Source organism: Macaca nemestrina, chromosome X (assembly GCF_043159975.1).
Source record: "Macaca nemestrina isolate mMacNem1 chromosome X, mMacNem.hap1, whole genome shotgun sequence".
NCBI classification, from domain to species: Eukaryota; Metazoa; Chordata; class Mammalia; order Primates; family Cercopithecidae; genus Macaca; species Macaca nemestrina.
Genome location: NC_092145.1, coordinates 35,904,963 through 35,920,926, shown reverse-complemented (window position 1 = coordinate 35,920,926; position 15,964 = coordinate 35,904,963). Strand labels below are relative to the sequence as shown.

Below are 15,964 nucleotides of genomic sequence, written 5' to 3'. Positions count from 1 at the left end.
CTGTTCCTGTCCGCCATATCCAAATGTACAGTATGGCAGCATGAAACAGGCATGAGCACAGACCCTGCTCTACCACTTTCGAGCCGTGGGACTCTGGGCAGGCCACTTAACCTCCCTCAGCCTTGTGTGTGAATTGCATATAAATACTGTCTTTTCTACATATCTCACAAGCTTGCTGTCTGGGTCAAAGAGATAACTAAAAATATGAAAGCACTCTGAAAACTAAGAGATTATGATTCCAAGCCTTACATATGACAGAAGCCAACTGATAAAGTAAGGAAGGAACCACTTTGTACTGCTCACTGGCCTCCCTCTCTCTCCTGATGGTTCACATTCCTTTCAAGATGACGCCAGCCCCCTCACCCCTAGGGCTAGTACCTTCTTCCCAGGAACTACTTAAGGGCCAAGGGCCTGCTGCAAGGTACAAGCCTTAATTCATATAAACAAAGGGTTTATTGCTGGGCGAGGTAGGAGGTAGCTCAAGCCTGTAACTCCAGCACTTTGGGAGGCCGAGGTGGGTGGATCACTTGAGGCCAGGAGTTCAAGACCAGCCTGGCCAAACCAGGGGAAGGCTGTCTCTACTAAAAATACAAAGATTAGCCGGGTGTGGTGGTACCTACCTGTAGTCCCAGCTATTTGGGAGGCTGAGGCACAAGAATCGCTTGAACCTGGGAGGCAGAGGTTGCAGTGAGCCGAGATCGTGCCACTGCATTCCAGCCTGGGTGACAGAGACTGTCTCAAAACAAAATAAAAGGGCCTGTTGCTGGGCATGGTAGCTCACACCTATAATCCCAACACTTTGGGAGGCTGAGGTGGGAGGATCGCTTGACCCTAGGAGTTCAAGACCAGCCTGGGCAACATAGCAAGACCCTGTCCTTAAAAAAAAAAAATTAAAAGGCCTGCCGTGCCTCTTTCCTTGCCTACAGGTTGAAACAGACACAGCCTTTCTACTTTTCTCAGTTGCTAGTTGGTCAGAGCGCCCTCATGTGTCTCCATATGGTAATACCCTAAGTCTGTTACAGGATGTGGCATTCTTTTAATCTCAGTATCAATAAAATGTGTAATGGAAATTTTTTTCCCTTCACACTTCAAAGCCCATGCTTGACTCTCGGGCTCCAATTAAGCCATTCCAGCTTGAGTTTAGGCAGGTTTCCTGCTTCCACTCAGGCCTACAGATTTCTTCCTGCTCCCTGCCCACCCCCTTTCTCCTTGGTCATTTTTAGAAGCCCTGGTCTCATGGCTCACACATGTCAACTTGGTTCTACCACTTTCTACTCTTCCAAGCTCAGTAAGCTCTCAAAATAAGATTGTAAGTTCTTTTTTTTAACTGGTTACATCAGGTCTTACTGCAGGATTGGGCGGGGGGTGGAACGGTGTGGGTAATTCCAAAGTACTAGGAAATAATTTTTAAAGTGTTTACCAAATATGACTTGTTCCATAGTCTAAGGAAAAGGGATTCAAAATGAGATCTCGTGTAAAGGTCTGACATTTGGGAAGGGGAAAGTGATGTTTGGCAGTGTACATACACACAGACACATACACTGATACAACCAGAGACAGTGATGCCGGGTACACACACATACCACTCAAACATCCATTCTTGCACACACATTCCATGCAAATAGAGAGAAAGGAGCTCTCTCTCTCTCTCACGGCTTTTTCAGTGAGAACCATGATGATATCAGCACAGGTCTTTGGAGGAAAGGAAATTTACATTCTATATCTGGAACCTCAACAATGTTCCAGCTGGGTGTGGTGGCTCACGCCACTGGGTGTGGTGGGAGGCCAAGGTGGGTGGATAACTTGGGGCCGGAAGTTCGAGACCAGCCTGGTCAACATGGTAAAACCCCGTCTCTACTGAAAATACAAAATTTAACTGAGCTTGGTGGTGCACGTCTGTAATCCCAGCTACTCAGGAGGCTGAGGCATTAGAATCGCTTGAACTGGAGAGGCGAAGGTTGCAGTGAGCCGAGATCACACCACACTGCACTCCAGCCTAGGCAATAGATGGAGACTCCGTCTCAAAAAAAAAAAAGAAAGGATAAAAAAAAAAAGAATGTTCCCCATTCCCTCCATGACCAAGGGTTATGGACGCCTGAGGAACTTTACTTCCCATATTCCACACATCTGCCTCTCAACTGTTTTGCACTTCTGGATTTTTCTGAATCCATAAGCCCCCCTGGCAAACTCCACTGAGAGCCCAAGGATACACGAGCCTTTGGCTTCACCCAAGGGGCATGTTTCTGAGAAGTTGCATGTAAATTAAATTTTTGCAGATCAACTATGATTTCCTGCTGACATCCACTAAGATTTCTGAGCTGCTCTCTTCATCAAGATAGATTTTCAACGTATGCCTAACACATCAGCTTCTCTGTTCCTCTGCCTTCTGCCATGCTCCCTGAGTTAGTTAAACCTCATCTGGAAAATAAAGGCCAATGAAACATTAAGATCTCTTCTAGTTCTTTTTTTTTTTTTTTTTTTTTTTTTTTTTGAGACAGAGTCTCGCTCTGTCACCCAGGCTGGAGTGCAGTGGCGCGATCTTGGCTCACTGCAAGCTCCGCCTGCCGGGTTCACGCCATTCTCCTGCCTCCGCCTCCCAAGTAGCTGGGACTACAGGCGCCACCGCGCCTGGCTAATTTTTTTTGTATTTTTAGTAGAGACGGGGTTTCACCATGTTAGCCAGGATGGTCTCGATCTCCTGACTTCATGATCCACCCACCTCGGCCTCCCAGAGTGCTGGGATTACAGGCATGAGCCACCGCGACCGGCTGATCCCTTCTAGTTCTAATAGTCCAAGATCTAGTAAATAAACCCGCAAATATATTAGAGAGGCTGCTATTTGGAAAAGGCATCAGTATTACTACAATTTGCAATGCAAATATCTACTCTACCTCCAGCTTTTTGGAAAGTTATTTCCCAGGACTTGAGGGGTTTTGCCCCACTCCCTTGGAGGGGTAGCAGATGTTTCACATAACTGGCGTGTTAATTTTAGGTGGGTGGGTACTCTCCCTTCTGTCTTCCACTCCTTCTACCCTACTCCCTGCTACCAAATTCCAGATATCCTCTCTACTAAAATAGAGATGGGTGTTGCGGTTCTGGGGAGTGGTGTGTGCAGCTGGTGACCTAGGGTAGAAAGCACTTGCTAATTAAAGATGAAACAAGTTGCAAAGGAGGCACCATGGCTTTGGTCTCTAGCAGCAGAGTTAAGCAAGGGCACATGTATCATGGGTCTGTGGCACTGGTCAGGCGGCTGCCTTTGCAATCTTTGAACTGGAAACAGAGATATTATTCATGCTGATAGGGAAGAGAGTTGCCTGCTTAGTGGTGAGGAAAATTAATAGTCCAACCATTCTTCCATCCTGCATTCTCCATGCTGGCATTTTGACTAAAAATAATATTGCTGCAGCTGTTTGCATATTCTGGAAGTGTGTGTGCATGTGTGCGGTTTGGTGTTTACAGATTTGGGGTTGCGGAGAGGAGTCTCCAGAGCAACGGAAGTAGCTGCTTGTCAGTCAGGATTCATTTTGAAAATGAAAGCCTGAAAGCTTGGGGCCCATTCTGGGCCTGGGCCTGGTCTCTGAGAAGTCACCGGAGGCCAGGAGGTGGTGGCTTTGGCCAGTCAACTCAGTGAATAAGCCACTGAATCCCTTTTTTAAAAAATGAATTGACCAAATCTATGAGTTGCTTTTTTTTTTTTTTTTTGAGACGGAGTCTCGCTCTGCCGCCCAGGCTGGAGTGCAGTGGCCGGATCTCAGCTCACTGCAAGCTCTGCCTCCCGGGTTCACGCCATTCTCCTGCCTCAGCCTCCGGAGTAGCTGGGACTACAGGCGCCCGCCACCGCGCCCGGCTAGTTTTTTTTGTATTTTTTAGTAGAGACGGGGTTTCACCGTGTTAGCCAGGATGGTCTCGATCTCCTGACCTCGTGATCCGCCCATCTCGGCCTCCCAAAGTGCTGGGATTACAGGCTTGAGCCACCGCGCCCGGCCTATGAGTTGCTTTTGATGTCCTGCAGATTGGAGTCTGGGGCAGGGATGTGGGAGCAGGCACTGAGGTGCTGGCTGTGGATACACGTCCCCCACCCCCAACATACACACACACAATCACGTTTTCCCAGGCTGCCAAACCAGAACAAGGTAACAAATATTTCTTGGGTAACTACTAGGTGCACAAGGACAGTATGACATAGCTGTCCAAGAGTTTCTAGTTTGATTGGCATGTGAGAGCAATGGGAGAGCGATGTAACACATGGCAGTCTGGGTGCCAAAGAAGTAGCAGAAACACAGGGCTGGGGAAAGAGAGGGATCACTTCGGGCTGGGATAATCAGAGGAGGCTTGCTGGAGGTGGAAACTAAGCGCAACCTTGAAAGAAAAGAACTTCACTACACAGAAGCTCTTCCAGGCAGAGGAGTGTAAGTTATAGATACGCTCACGTTACAAGTCTATCCTTTTGGCTGGAATTTGGGGCTTGTATGTGATTTGCAGTTGATAAGCCAGGCTTGAATGCCAGTTCCTGTGTACCAGAACAAAGGCTATGGTGTCGCACAGACCTGCTCTGCCACTTCCTGCTGGGTGACCTTGAGCAAGTAGCCTAACCTCTCTGCAAACTGGGGACAGTAATGACTCCTAGCACTTGAGGTCATTGGGAGGATTAAAAGAGTTAACATATATAACGCAACGAGCACAGTGCCTGGCACATAGTAAATGTTCAAAACCAAATTACAAATGTATAAGCTGTTCTGAAGGAAAGCTCTAGATATTTAGGACTTGTTCCAAACACGTGAGGGCCAAGAAAGAAAAGCTTCTGACACCTTCTGTCACTGCTGCCACAGGTAGCCCCGGGGGAGTGGGCTGACTTGGCCTGAGCCTCCATCCCCCTTGGCCTAGACTGCTGGAACAGTCTTCCGACTTCCTGCCTCTGCACCTCCCAAATCACCTTTTTAACACAACCTCCATCATGGCTGTGTCTCTCCCTGGCTCAACAATCTTCTCTGGCTCCCCGTTGCTCACTGACTGAGCTCTTTAACATGGTGCGGGTGTGGAGGCAAGAACTACCATTTACTAAGGGAAGGGAAGAGCAAAGAGTACGCTGGTATTAGCAGTAAAAAAGAAAAAATATCCTTTTTTAAAAAAGCTCCTAAGCTTTGAATTTGCAGAAAGCGGGGTCCTGGGGAGAGAGCAGGGATGCATCTCTAAAGAGAACAGGGCGCTCCCGTGGCTCCAGCTCAGATTCACCTGTAGCTGCTTCTCCAAGCCAACCTGGGAAAATTGACGGGAGGGAAGAGGGTGGAGAGCTGGACAGAGAGGGCGGTGCAGAAGGGGAATATCCCACCCCAGTTCCCTGGAAGAGCGTCAGCCTGGACCCCGGTCTTGGGCTTCTCTGCTGGAATCCTGGGCAGCCCCGGGCGCCGCGGGGAAGGTCAAGGCCGCAAAAAGCGCAAGGCAGGCAGACGAGCCAGTCACAAGGGGCAGTCGAGCTGCCTGCGTGAATGCTAGGCGCGGGACAAAGGCAACTCCGGGACAAAGTGCAGGGAGACTCCTGAAGAGATAAGAGGGAAGGGCGAAGGAAGGGGGCGGGGAGCCAGAGCCTCGGAGCTCCAGGACCGCGCTTTGGGAGGCCATGGCTGGAAGCCGAGCTCGGCCCGCTGCGGAAGGGGCGCCCTCGAGCCTCTACACCCTAGCAGCGGCTGGGATGCTGAGAACCGGGGCTTCCAGGGCCACAGGCGAGCTCCCAGCCCGCCCTCGCGCCCGCCCCTCGGTGCTGGAGGCGGGGCTGCAGAGCTCACCTGGCCGTTTGGGGTGGGACCGCCCGCGACCCGGGGGAGCTGCAGAGGCGGCGGTACCCAGGGCGCTGGAGCTGAGCTTGCCCTGGGGGCTTGGCTGGAGCTCAAACCCCTCCACGGCCCCCAAGGCCTGAGCGGGGGCCCTCCCCTAGCTCCCTCCCTCCTCCTCCTCCTCTCCTTTGCTCCCTCCCTCTGAACCCAATTGCTCAAGCCGCTTCCTTCCCCAACGCCAGCGCCAGTTCCTCTCCCGTTGGGGCCCGAGAAGGGCAGCGAACTGGACACTGGGACGTCCGCGGCGGCAGCTTGCAAGACCATGGCCCAGCCCGGAGGGGCCACGAACCGGGCACCCACGGCCTCCCTCGCGCCGACCGCGCAGAGCCTGCGGTGCGCCCCGCAGCCCCGCCCCTCGAGAGCGGACACTGGTAGCCTGGGCAGGTACTGGGGCAAAGCCGCAGCCACTGCTTCCCGGGAGCCCCCCTTCCCAGGCACGCTGATGCACTCTGGAGCGGGCTCAGGGCGCCGGCGGGTAGCGCTGCGGGAACTGCTGGGGCTGCAGCGGGCGGCTCCTGCCGGGTGGCTGTCGGAGGAGCGCGCCGAGGAGCTGGGCGGGCCCAGCGGGCCGGGCAGCAGCAGGCTGTGCCTGGAACCGCGGGAGCACGCGTGGATTCTGGCGGCCGCCGAGGGCCGCTATGAGGTGCTGCGGGAGCTGCTGGAGGCTGAGCCGGAGCTGCTGCTGCGGGGCGACCCGATCACCGGCTACTCGGTTCTGCACTGGCTGGCCAAGCACGGGCGCCACGAGGAGCTCATTCTAGTACACGACTTCGCCCTACGCCGGGGGCTGCGGCTCGACGTGAGCGCCCCAGGCAGCGGCGGCCTCACGCCCCTCCACCTGGCGGCCCTTCAGGGCCACGACATGGTCATCAAGGTGCTGGTGGGCGCCCTGGGTGCCGACGCTACGCGCCGCGACCACAGCGGCCACCGGGCCTGCCACTACCTGCGGCCCGACGCGCCTTGGAGGTTGCGGGAGCTGTCGGGAGCTGAGGAATGGGAGATGGAGAGCGGCAGCGGGTGCACCAACCTGAACAACAACAGCAGCGGCACCACTGCGTGGAGGGCCGCGAGCGCAGTGGGCGCGACGGCTGTGGAGACAAGCAGAAGAGCGGCGGCGTCGCGGACCAAGGCGAAGGACACCGCGGGCAGCCGGGTGGCGCAAATGCATGTCCTTTTCCGCCATCTGTTCCCCTCATTCCAGGACCGTTGACAGGGACAGAGACTGGAGAGCTAGGAGGGGCCGCGACGCTGTGGCGATGGCTAGGTCCTGGGTTGTCCCGGGTTCCACCGAAGGAGAGGCGCCTTGGACGCTGCTTGGGCCTGCAAGGAACAGAACATGTCGGGGTCCAACTCAGGTACTTGTCTCAGGTCTCCTGTACCCACCGGCCTGGAGGACCTGGGGACTTGGGCACCACCTCACCAAGAGAGAGTGAAGGACCAAGCTGGCCTGGCTCCGAGTTCCAAAGCTACACGACTAAGGAGTTGGGAGAAGGGATCGTGGTCCTGCTTGGGAGAGGGCAAGTTAAGCTTCCAGTGGCCATTTCTGGGCAGGCCGACGCGCAGGGTTTATTAGGAAACATTCTCTAGAAGAATGAGTTAAAATTGCATACCACCAATGCAGAGAAAATGCCTCACTCTGCCGGCCTGGCTCGGCCATTAATGGGGTCTTGGGGTGCGGGTAGAGTCAGCCTCTGACAACCTCCTCCTGAGACGACCAAGCCTTAACTGGTACTTTTTCTCATGTATCACAGGTGACTTCTTATGTATATTAAAGTGGAATATGTGTTCTTTTCACATGACAAGGCTGTCCTTTTAGTGTTTTCCCCCACCTCCCTTACTAACCACAAAGGAAGAAGCTGCATATGTTTGCAGGGTAGAGGTCACCCACCCGTGGCCATGATCTCGTGCTCCAGGGCAGGCTTTGGGCCTCCTTCTCAGAACAAATGGCCAGAGCTGTGCAGGGAAGAAGCTATTTCCCCCTTGGATCTGAGGAGAAACACACAGTTCACCTCTGTCCTGAGCTCCTTGATGGTCTGGCCTCAGGCACCAGCCTCATCCTAGAAGAGTTGTCCTATAGGGGCCTTGGGTTAGGGGGTAAAAGGCAAAAGTTTCCAAATTTACATTTCTGATATTTCCACGATGAGTCATGTAATTCACCTTGATTTGTGGCCTCTAATGAGACACACCCATGGGCACTTTTTTTTTTCCAAGATGGGGCTTTCTTCAGCTTTTCAGCAGCATTTATTTATTTATTTATTTATGAAATGGAGTGCAGTGATGCAATCTTGATTCATTGCAACCTTTGCCTCCTGGGTTCAAGCAATTCTCCTGCCTCAGCCTCCCAAATAGCTACAGGCGTCCACCACCACGCCCAGCGATTTTTTTTTTTTTTTTTTTTGTATTTTTAGTAGAGATGGGGTTTCACTATGTTGGCTGGGCTGGTCTCGAACTCCTGACCTAGTGATCCACCTGCCTCAGCCTCCCAAAGTGCTGGGATTACAGGCATGAGCCACCACGCCTGGCCAGCAGCATGTATTTATTGTTACTATTATTATTATTATTTTTTGAGACGGAGTCTCACTCTGTCGCCCAGGCTGGAGTGCAGGGGCGCGATCTCGGCTCACTGCAAGCTCCGCCTCCCAGGTTCGCGCCATTCTCCTGCCTCAGCCTCCTGAATAGCTGGAACTACAGGCGCCCGCCACCAAGCCTGGCTAATTTTTTGTATTTTTAATAGAGACGGGGTTTCACCATGTTTGCCAGGATGTTCTCGATCTCCTGACCTCGTGATCCACCCGCCTCGGCCTCCCAAAGTGCTGGGATTACAGGTGTGAGCCACCGTGCCCGGCCACTATTATTGTTTTTTGAGACAGAGTCTCGCTCTGTCGCCCAGGCTGGAGTGCAATGGTGTGATCTAGGCTCACTGCAACCTCTGCCTCCTGGGTTCAAGCGATTTTCCTACCCCAGCCTCCCAAGTAGCTGGGATTACAAACGTGCACCACCACGCCTGGCTAATTTTTGTATTTGTAGTAATGACGGGGTTTCGCCATGTTGGCCAGGCTGATCTCAAACTCCTAACCTCAAGTGCTCCCCTGCCTCGGCCTCCCAAAGTGCTGGGATTACAGACATGAGCCATCGCGCCTGCTCAGCAGCATTTAAAAAATTAAGTTTAAGGCTGGGCACAGTGGCTCATGCCTGTAATCCCAGCATATTGGGAGGTTAGGGCGGGAGTATCCTTTGGGCCCAGGAGTTCTGGACCAGCCTGGGCAATATAGGGAGACCCCATCTCTACAAAAATATACAAAAATTAGCCAGGTGTAGTGGTGCAGGCCTGTAGTCCCAGCTACTAGGGAGGCTGAGGTGGAAGGATTGCTTGAGCCTGGGAGGTGGAGGCTGCAGTGAGTAAAGCATTCCACTGCACTCCAGCCTGGGTGACAAGAGTAGGACCCTATCTCTCTCTCTCTATATATATATATATTTCACACGTAAAAATTCTTTTTAAAAAGTTAAGTTTAATGCATAAATTGTAGCTTGCAAAATTGCTCCCATTCAGAAATGGCATGAATTAAATAAGACTACAGGGGCCGGGCGCGGTGGCTCAAGCCTGTAATCCCAGCACTTTGGGAGGCCGAGACGGGCGGATCACGAGGTCAGGAGATCGAGACCATCCTGGCTGACACGGTGAAACCCCGTCTCTACTTTAAAAAAATAAAAAAACTAGCCGGGCGAGGTGGCGGCGCCTGTAGTCCCAGCTACTCGGGAGGCTGAGGCAGGAGAATGGCGTGAACCCGGGAGGCGGAGCTTGCAGTGAGCTGAGATCCGGCCACTGCACTCCAGCCTGGGCGGCAGAGCGAGACTCCGTCTCAAAAAAAAAAAAAAAAAAAAAGACTACAGGAGGGTTGACTCAGCCTGAAAGGCCAGGAAAGCAGTTGCTGGCTACAGACCCATGCTGCCTTGGAGAACAGTGCATTTTAAAAATAGCACTGTATCCCTGACGGTTTGGGTAGCCCTTGCAATGGACTGTCGCATTCCCCAGCCCTCTCATCCCAGTCCGTGAACACCAGGGAGAAAAAGTCACCACTAACAAACAGCCCAGAAACGCCACCCTGAGCCCATCCATCCATGTTTCCATCTCTGCCTGGTGGCCCTGTTGCCTCTATGCTCAAAACTTTCCTACTTTCCTTTATTTTTTATTTTTGAGATGGCATCTCTCACTCTTACCCAGTCTGGAGTACAGTGGCACGATCATAGCTCACTGCAGCCTCAAACACCTGGGCTTCGGTGAACCTCCTGCCTCAGCCTCCCAAGTAGTTGGGACTACAGGCACATGTCGCCATGCTCAGCTACTTTTTTTTTTTTTTTTTTTTTTGTCTGTACAGACAGGGTCTTGCTATGTTTCTTAAGCTGTTCTTGAACTCCTGGGTTCAAGTCATCCCCCGACCTTGGCCTCCCAAAGTGCTGGCATTACAGGCATGAGCCACTGTGCCTGGCCTTCCTTTGTCTTTTCTAAATGAACTTCTTTAGTAATTGAAGGAGGGAGGGCTAACAGTTCCTAAATTCTGGCAATTGGCATTGGCATCTGGCATTAACCCTCTCCACCCCTGTGCCCATTTTATAGATGCGAAGAGGCCAACTGATGCAGGACCGTGGTTTCTGTTCCACAACCTCCCCCTTGACAGCTGCCAAGGTGGGTTGGGCTTGGGGAAGGCTGTCAGGGCAGGGCTTTCTGCTGATTCTGCAGGCTCCTGGCTTGAAAGGAAGATTGGTGTGTGCTGAGCATTCACAGGCCACTTATAACATTAGTCCCCTCTTTATAGGAAAAGTATGAACCTAAGCATCTTAACTGTTAGCAGATCTGGGGGCCTGAGACAAGCGTTCACCCTCCTCCTTCCAAAATGAAAACCAAGTTAGCTGGAAGATTCGAAAACGGTTTTCCATAGTTTTCCTGTAGTCAGCTACTCTTCCCCACAGATTTTTCTCATCATGTGATACTGCCTAGCCTACCTCCTCCATGTAAAATTGAGGTTTGGCTGCAGGGGACAAACTCCCATGCTGAAAGCTCTCCGTGCCTCACATCAAGCCGTTGGCATTTCTGGTATGCTTTTTGAGGCAAGACTGGTATGCTTACCCCAAGAGAAAGAGCAAATTCCCCGAGAAACCTCTTTCCAGGGGAGCAAAGTGGAGTTCAGCAGATGATGCAAGACTTCATTCTAGCAGGGGAGCCAAGCAAGAAGAGGAGACAGAAGCAGGGCTGTGATGGATCAGGGGGAGGGGGTGCTGAGGGAGCACAGGAGGCAGGGCCGGATCCAAGTCGAGAGGAATAGAAAAGGCTTTCGTGGAGGAAGGTGGTGCCTGATCTGAGGCTGGAGGGCTGAGTGCGAGTTGACCGTTGAGTGTGGCAAGTACCAGACACTATAAAGGCAGCGGGTTTGGCAGGAGGGTGGAAGCTGGGGAGAGGTTAATGGCAAGGCTGGAGAAGTGGAAGGGGGTCCAGATCACCAAGAGTCTCGAAGGTCATGCTAAAAGAGGTTCATGAAGTTTAGCCAAAAGGTAGTTGGGAGTCATGGAAGGTTTCTAAGCAGAGGAGTAGCATGATGAGATTTTGGAAGATCACTCTGGCAGTCACCTGGAGGATGAATGTGCCAGGGGAGAAAACTGGGGGCAAATGCATCGCAAAAGCAAAACACTTCTAGAGCAATGCTTTCAGAAAAGTCATACTAGCAAGGCTGTATGCCTATAGTTGCTGTTTGCCTGTAGTCCCAGCTACTTGGGAGTCTGAGGTGGGAGGGTCACCTGAGCCCAGGAAGTAGAGGCTGCAGTGAACCATGGTCGTGTCATGGCACTACAGCCTGGGCAACAGAGCAAGACCCTGTCTCTAAGAAAAATAGTCATTCTTCACCCCAAGAAGTTCAAAGATCCCTGTGAGGGCAGTGCCTTTGAAACTTCTCTTTTTTTTCTCCTCCAAAGTCTTTGTTCTAATGAAGCTCACCTAGAATCCTCGTGTGTAAATCTCCCCACCCCCTGCCTCTTTTCTAGACAGACAGTCCTACACCATGGCCCCTGGAGTAAAATTCAAAGCCACTGGTGTGGTGGAAAGCTCTCAGCCTTGCCTGGGTTCAAATCCTAGCTCCCGATTCATGACCTTGAGCTACGTGCTGGCCTCTCTGAGTGGCAATTTCCTCATCTGTGAAATGGGACCAACAGAATCTTTTTTGCAGGTTTGTTCTGAGCATTCAAGATAATGTATGTGCAACATCTGGCACACTGGGTGACACACAGGGAATAGGAAATAACGGCTGTTTGAAAGAATCCTAAGGGGCTCAGCAGGTTCTTGTGGTGAAACTACATTATCTGCTAGGGTAGTCCAGGAGGTATCTTGTGGTTTACCTGCATTATGTCAGCTTTAAAATGAGTTTGCATTTATTGCAAGTTATTTTCCATCTGTGCCAGAGGAGTGACTGTTCCTCAAAGGAGATGTTGGTTCCTCTGCTGATGTTCTTCACAAGCTATATATTTTTACTTTTGACATAACAACCACTTGCTGAAGTGCTTAGCATGGCTAAAAGGGATCCAAGTGCTAATAGTCAAGAGGATGGGAAAAGGCCCTGAAGGCATTTTATAGATCACTAAGGGCAGGCTGGCTCAGTGGCTCACGTGTGTAATCTCTGCACTCTGGGAGGCTGAGGTGGGCAGATCATCTGGAGTCAGAGGTTCAAGACCAGCCTGGCCAACATGGTGAAACTTCGTCGCTACTAAAAATGCAAATATTATTTGGGCATGGTGACGGGTGCCTGTAATCTCAGCGACTCAGGAGGCTTAGGCAGGAGGATCTCTTGAACCCGGGAGGCAGAGGTTGCAGTGAGCTGAGATTGCACCACTGCACTCCAGCCTGGGTGACAGAGCAAGACTCTGTCTCAAAAGGTGGATCGCCTGAGGTCAGGAGTTTGAGACCAGCCTGGCCAACATGGTGAAATCCCGTCTCTACTAAAAATATAAAAAAAATTAGGCGTGGTGGTGTGTGCCTGTAGTCTCAGTTACTTGGGAGGCTCTGAGGCATGAGAATTGCTTGAATCTGGGAGGCAGAGGTTGCAGTGAGCCAAGATAGCACCACTGCACTCCAGCCTGGGCGACAGAGCGAGACTCCATCTCAAAAAAAAAAAAAAAAAAAAAAAAGTTCACTAAGGCCACAGGCATAGGAGGACAGAATGGGTTTTGTTTTTTTTTTTGGGGGGGGGGCGTGGAAGGGAAGGAAATAGGGTGCCAGGCCTGGGGTACCACTGACCTGCATCCCTACTGCTCTAGCTCCAGCCCAGTCTCAAAGGGCCTCAGGTACTGCTCTGGCTGCTGCTCCCAAGGCCATAAGCCTTGGGGCTTCCACATGGTGCTAAGTCTGCAGACTTGCAGAATGTGAGAGTAATTGAAGGCTTGGCAACTTCCACCTAGATTACAGAGGAAGTATGGGAAAGCCTAGATGCCCAGGTAGAAGTGTGCTGCAGGGGTAGTGCCCCCACAAGAATCCCTACCAGGGGCTAGTTGAGCTGTGGAAGCAGGGCCACCACCCTCGAGACCACAGAATAGTGCAGCCACCAGCAGCACGCATCCTCAACCTCGAAAAGCCTGTGGCATTGGACTCTAATCCATGAGAGCAGCTACATGGGCTGCTCCCAGCATAGCCATGGGGATGGGGCTGCTCAAGGCCTTGGCGGCCCACCCCTTGTACCAATGTGCCCAGGATGAGGGGACATGGAGTCAAGGGAGATCATTTTGGAACTTGAAGATTTAATGGCTGGCCAAGGCAGGACGGTTGCGGGAGCCCAGGAGTTTGAGAGCAGCCTGGGCAACACAGTGAGACCTCGTCTCTATACAAAATTAGAAGATTAGCCTGGCATGGTGGTGCAAGACCGTAGTCTCATGTACTCAGGAGGTGAGGCGGGGGGATTGCTTGAGCCCAGGAGGTTGAGGCTGCAATGAGCCATGATCATACCACTGCACTCCAGACTGAGTGACAGAGCAAGACCTTGTCTCAAAAAAAAAAAAAAAAAAAAAAAAGACTTATGTCTGCCCTACTGTGTTTTGAACTTGTGTGGGGTCTGTTAGCCCTTGCTTTTGGGGATATTTCCCTTTTGGAATGGGAGTATTTACCCAATGTCTGTTCTACCACTGTGTCTCAGAAGTAAATACCTTGATTTTGATTTTTTTATTTTTTTTTGAGATGGAGCCTCACCCTGTCGCCCAGGCTGGAGTGCAGTGGCGCGATCTCAGCTCACTGCAACCTGCGTCTCCCGGGTTCAAGCGATTCTCCTGCCTCTGCTTCCCCAGTGGCTGGGATAACAGGCACGCGCCACAATGCCCAGCTAATTTTTGTATTTTTAGTAGAGACGGAGTTTCACCATGTTGGCCAGGCTGGTCTTGAACTCCCGACCTCAGGTGATTCACCCGCCTCGGACTCCCAAAGTGCTGAGATTACAGGCGTGAGCCACTGCGCCCAGCCTGATTTTTTGATTTTACAGGCTCACAGTGGGAAGGAACTTGTCCTGAGTCTCAGATGAGACTTCGGACTTTTGGAGTTAATGCTGGACTTGGGAACTATTCGGGGGGATGATTGTATTTTGCATGAGAGAAGGACATAAGATTTGGGGGGCCAGGAGCAGAATGATAGAGTTTGGATATTTGTCCCCTCTAAACCTCATGTTGAAATTTGACTCACAATGTTGGAGGTGGGGCCTAAAAGGAGGTTTCTGGGTCATCGGGGTGAACCCCTCACCAAGGACTTGGTGCCATCTTTACAGTAAAGGGTGAGTTCTCACTCTATTAGTCCCTGTGAGAACTGATTTTTGTTTTGTTTTGTTTTTTTTCTTTTTGAGACGGAGTCTCGCTCTGTCACCCAGGTTGGAGGGCAGTGGCAAAATCTCGGCTCACTGCAACCTCCGCTTCCTGGGTTCAAGCGATCCTCCTGCCTCAGCCCCCTGAGTAGCTAGGATTACAGGCACGTGTCACCATGCCTGGCTAATTTCTGTATTTTCAGTAGAGACAGGGTATCACCATGTTGGTCAGGCTGGTCTCGAACTCCTGACCTCAGGTGATCCACCCACCTCACAAGCGTGAGCCACTGTGGCCGGCTGAGAACTGATTGTTGAAAAAAAACCTGACACCTCCCTCCTTTCTATCTTCCTTCCTCTATCACCATGTGATGCCTGTTCCCCTGTGCCTTCCACCATGACTGGAAGCAGCCTGAGGCCTTCACCAGAAGCAGATACTGGTGCCGTGCTTCTTGTACAGCCTGCAGAACCATGAGCTAAATAAACCTCTTTCCTTTGTAAGTTATCTAGCCTCACGTATTTCTTTTCCCCCAATTCTTTCTTTCTTTTCTTTTCTTTTCTTTTTTTTAAATGTGGCCAAAGATGAGATATTTCTTTCAAAAAAAAATTTTTTTTTTTTTTTTAAATAGAAACATTGTCTCCCTATATTGCCCAGCCTGGTCACGAACTCCTGGGCTCAAGCAATCCTCTTCCCTTGGCCTCCCAAAGTGCTGGGATTGCAGGCATGAGCCACTGTGCCTGGCCCCCCAAGTATTTATTAATTTTTGAGACAGAGTCTTGCTCTGTTGCCAGGATGGAGTGCAGTGGTGTGATCTCAGCTCACTGCAACCTCTGCCTCCCGGGTTCAAGGGATTCTCCTGCCTCAGCCTCCCGAGTAGCTGGGATTTCAGGCTTGCACCACCATGCCTGGCTAATTTTTGTATTTTTAGTAGAGACGGGGTTTCACCATGTTGGCCAGGCTGGTCTCGAATTCCTGACCTCAAGTGATCCACCCGCCTCGGACTCCCAAAGTGCTGGCATTACAGGCGTGAGTCACCACGCCTGGCCTACAAGTATTTCTTTATAGCAACACAAAAATGGACTAAGACAGACATAATTGCAATCAGCAAAGGTACCTTGTTCTTCACTCAGGGAAGTAAAAGCAGCAACTTAGTAAGTGCCCACCAAATATTAAATATGTTAGATACTGTTTTCAGATAAAGTCATAAACTGGAGCCAGAGCTAAACCTGAAATCCTCTGAAGAGAATCAAAGGAGTCCTTCATCTCCTGGCCCTATTCATCTATAGGAATGCCCCCTAACCCCAGCCAACATAACA

The 15,964-nt window shown here is 51.4% G+C and overlaps 1 protein-coding gene across 1 annotated transcript; it reads left to right on the top strand.

The window, feature by feature from the left end:
* Positions 1-5,682: 5,682 nt before the first annotated feature.
* On the top strand, positions 5,683-7,808 carry LOC105468397 (sosondowah ankyrin repeat domain family member D). The gene has a single exon (XM_011718525.3). The coding sequence runs from the start codon at positions 6,094-6,096 to the stop codon at positions 7,039-7,041; it is 948 nt and encodes a 315-aa protein (XP_011716827.1). The 5' UTR covers positions 5,683-6,093; the 3' UTR covers positions 7,042-7,808.
* The last annotated feature ends 8,156 nt before the right edge of the window (positions 7,809-15,964 follow it).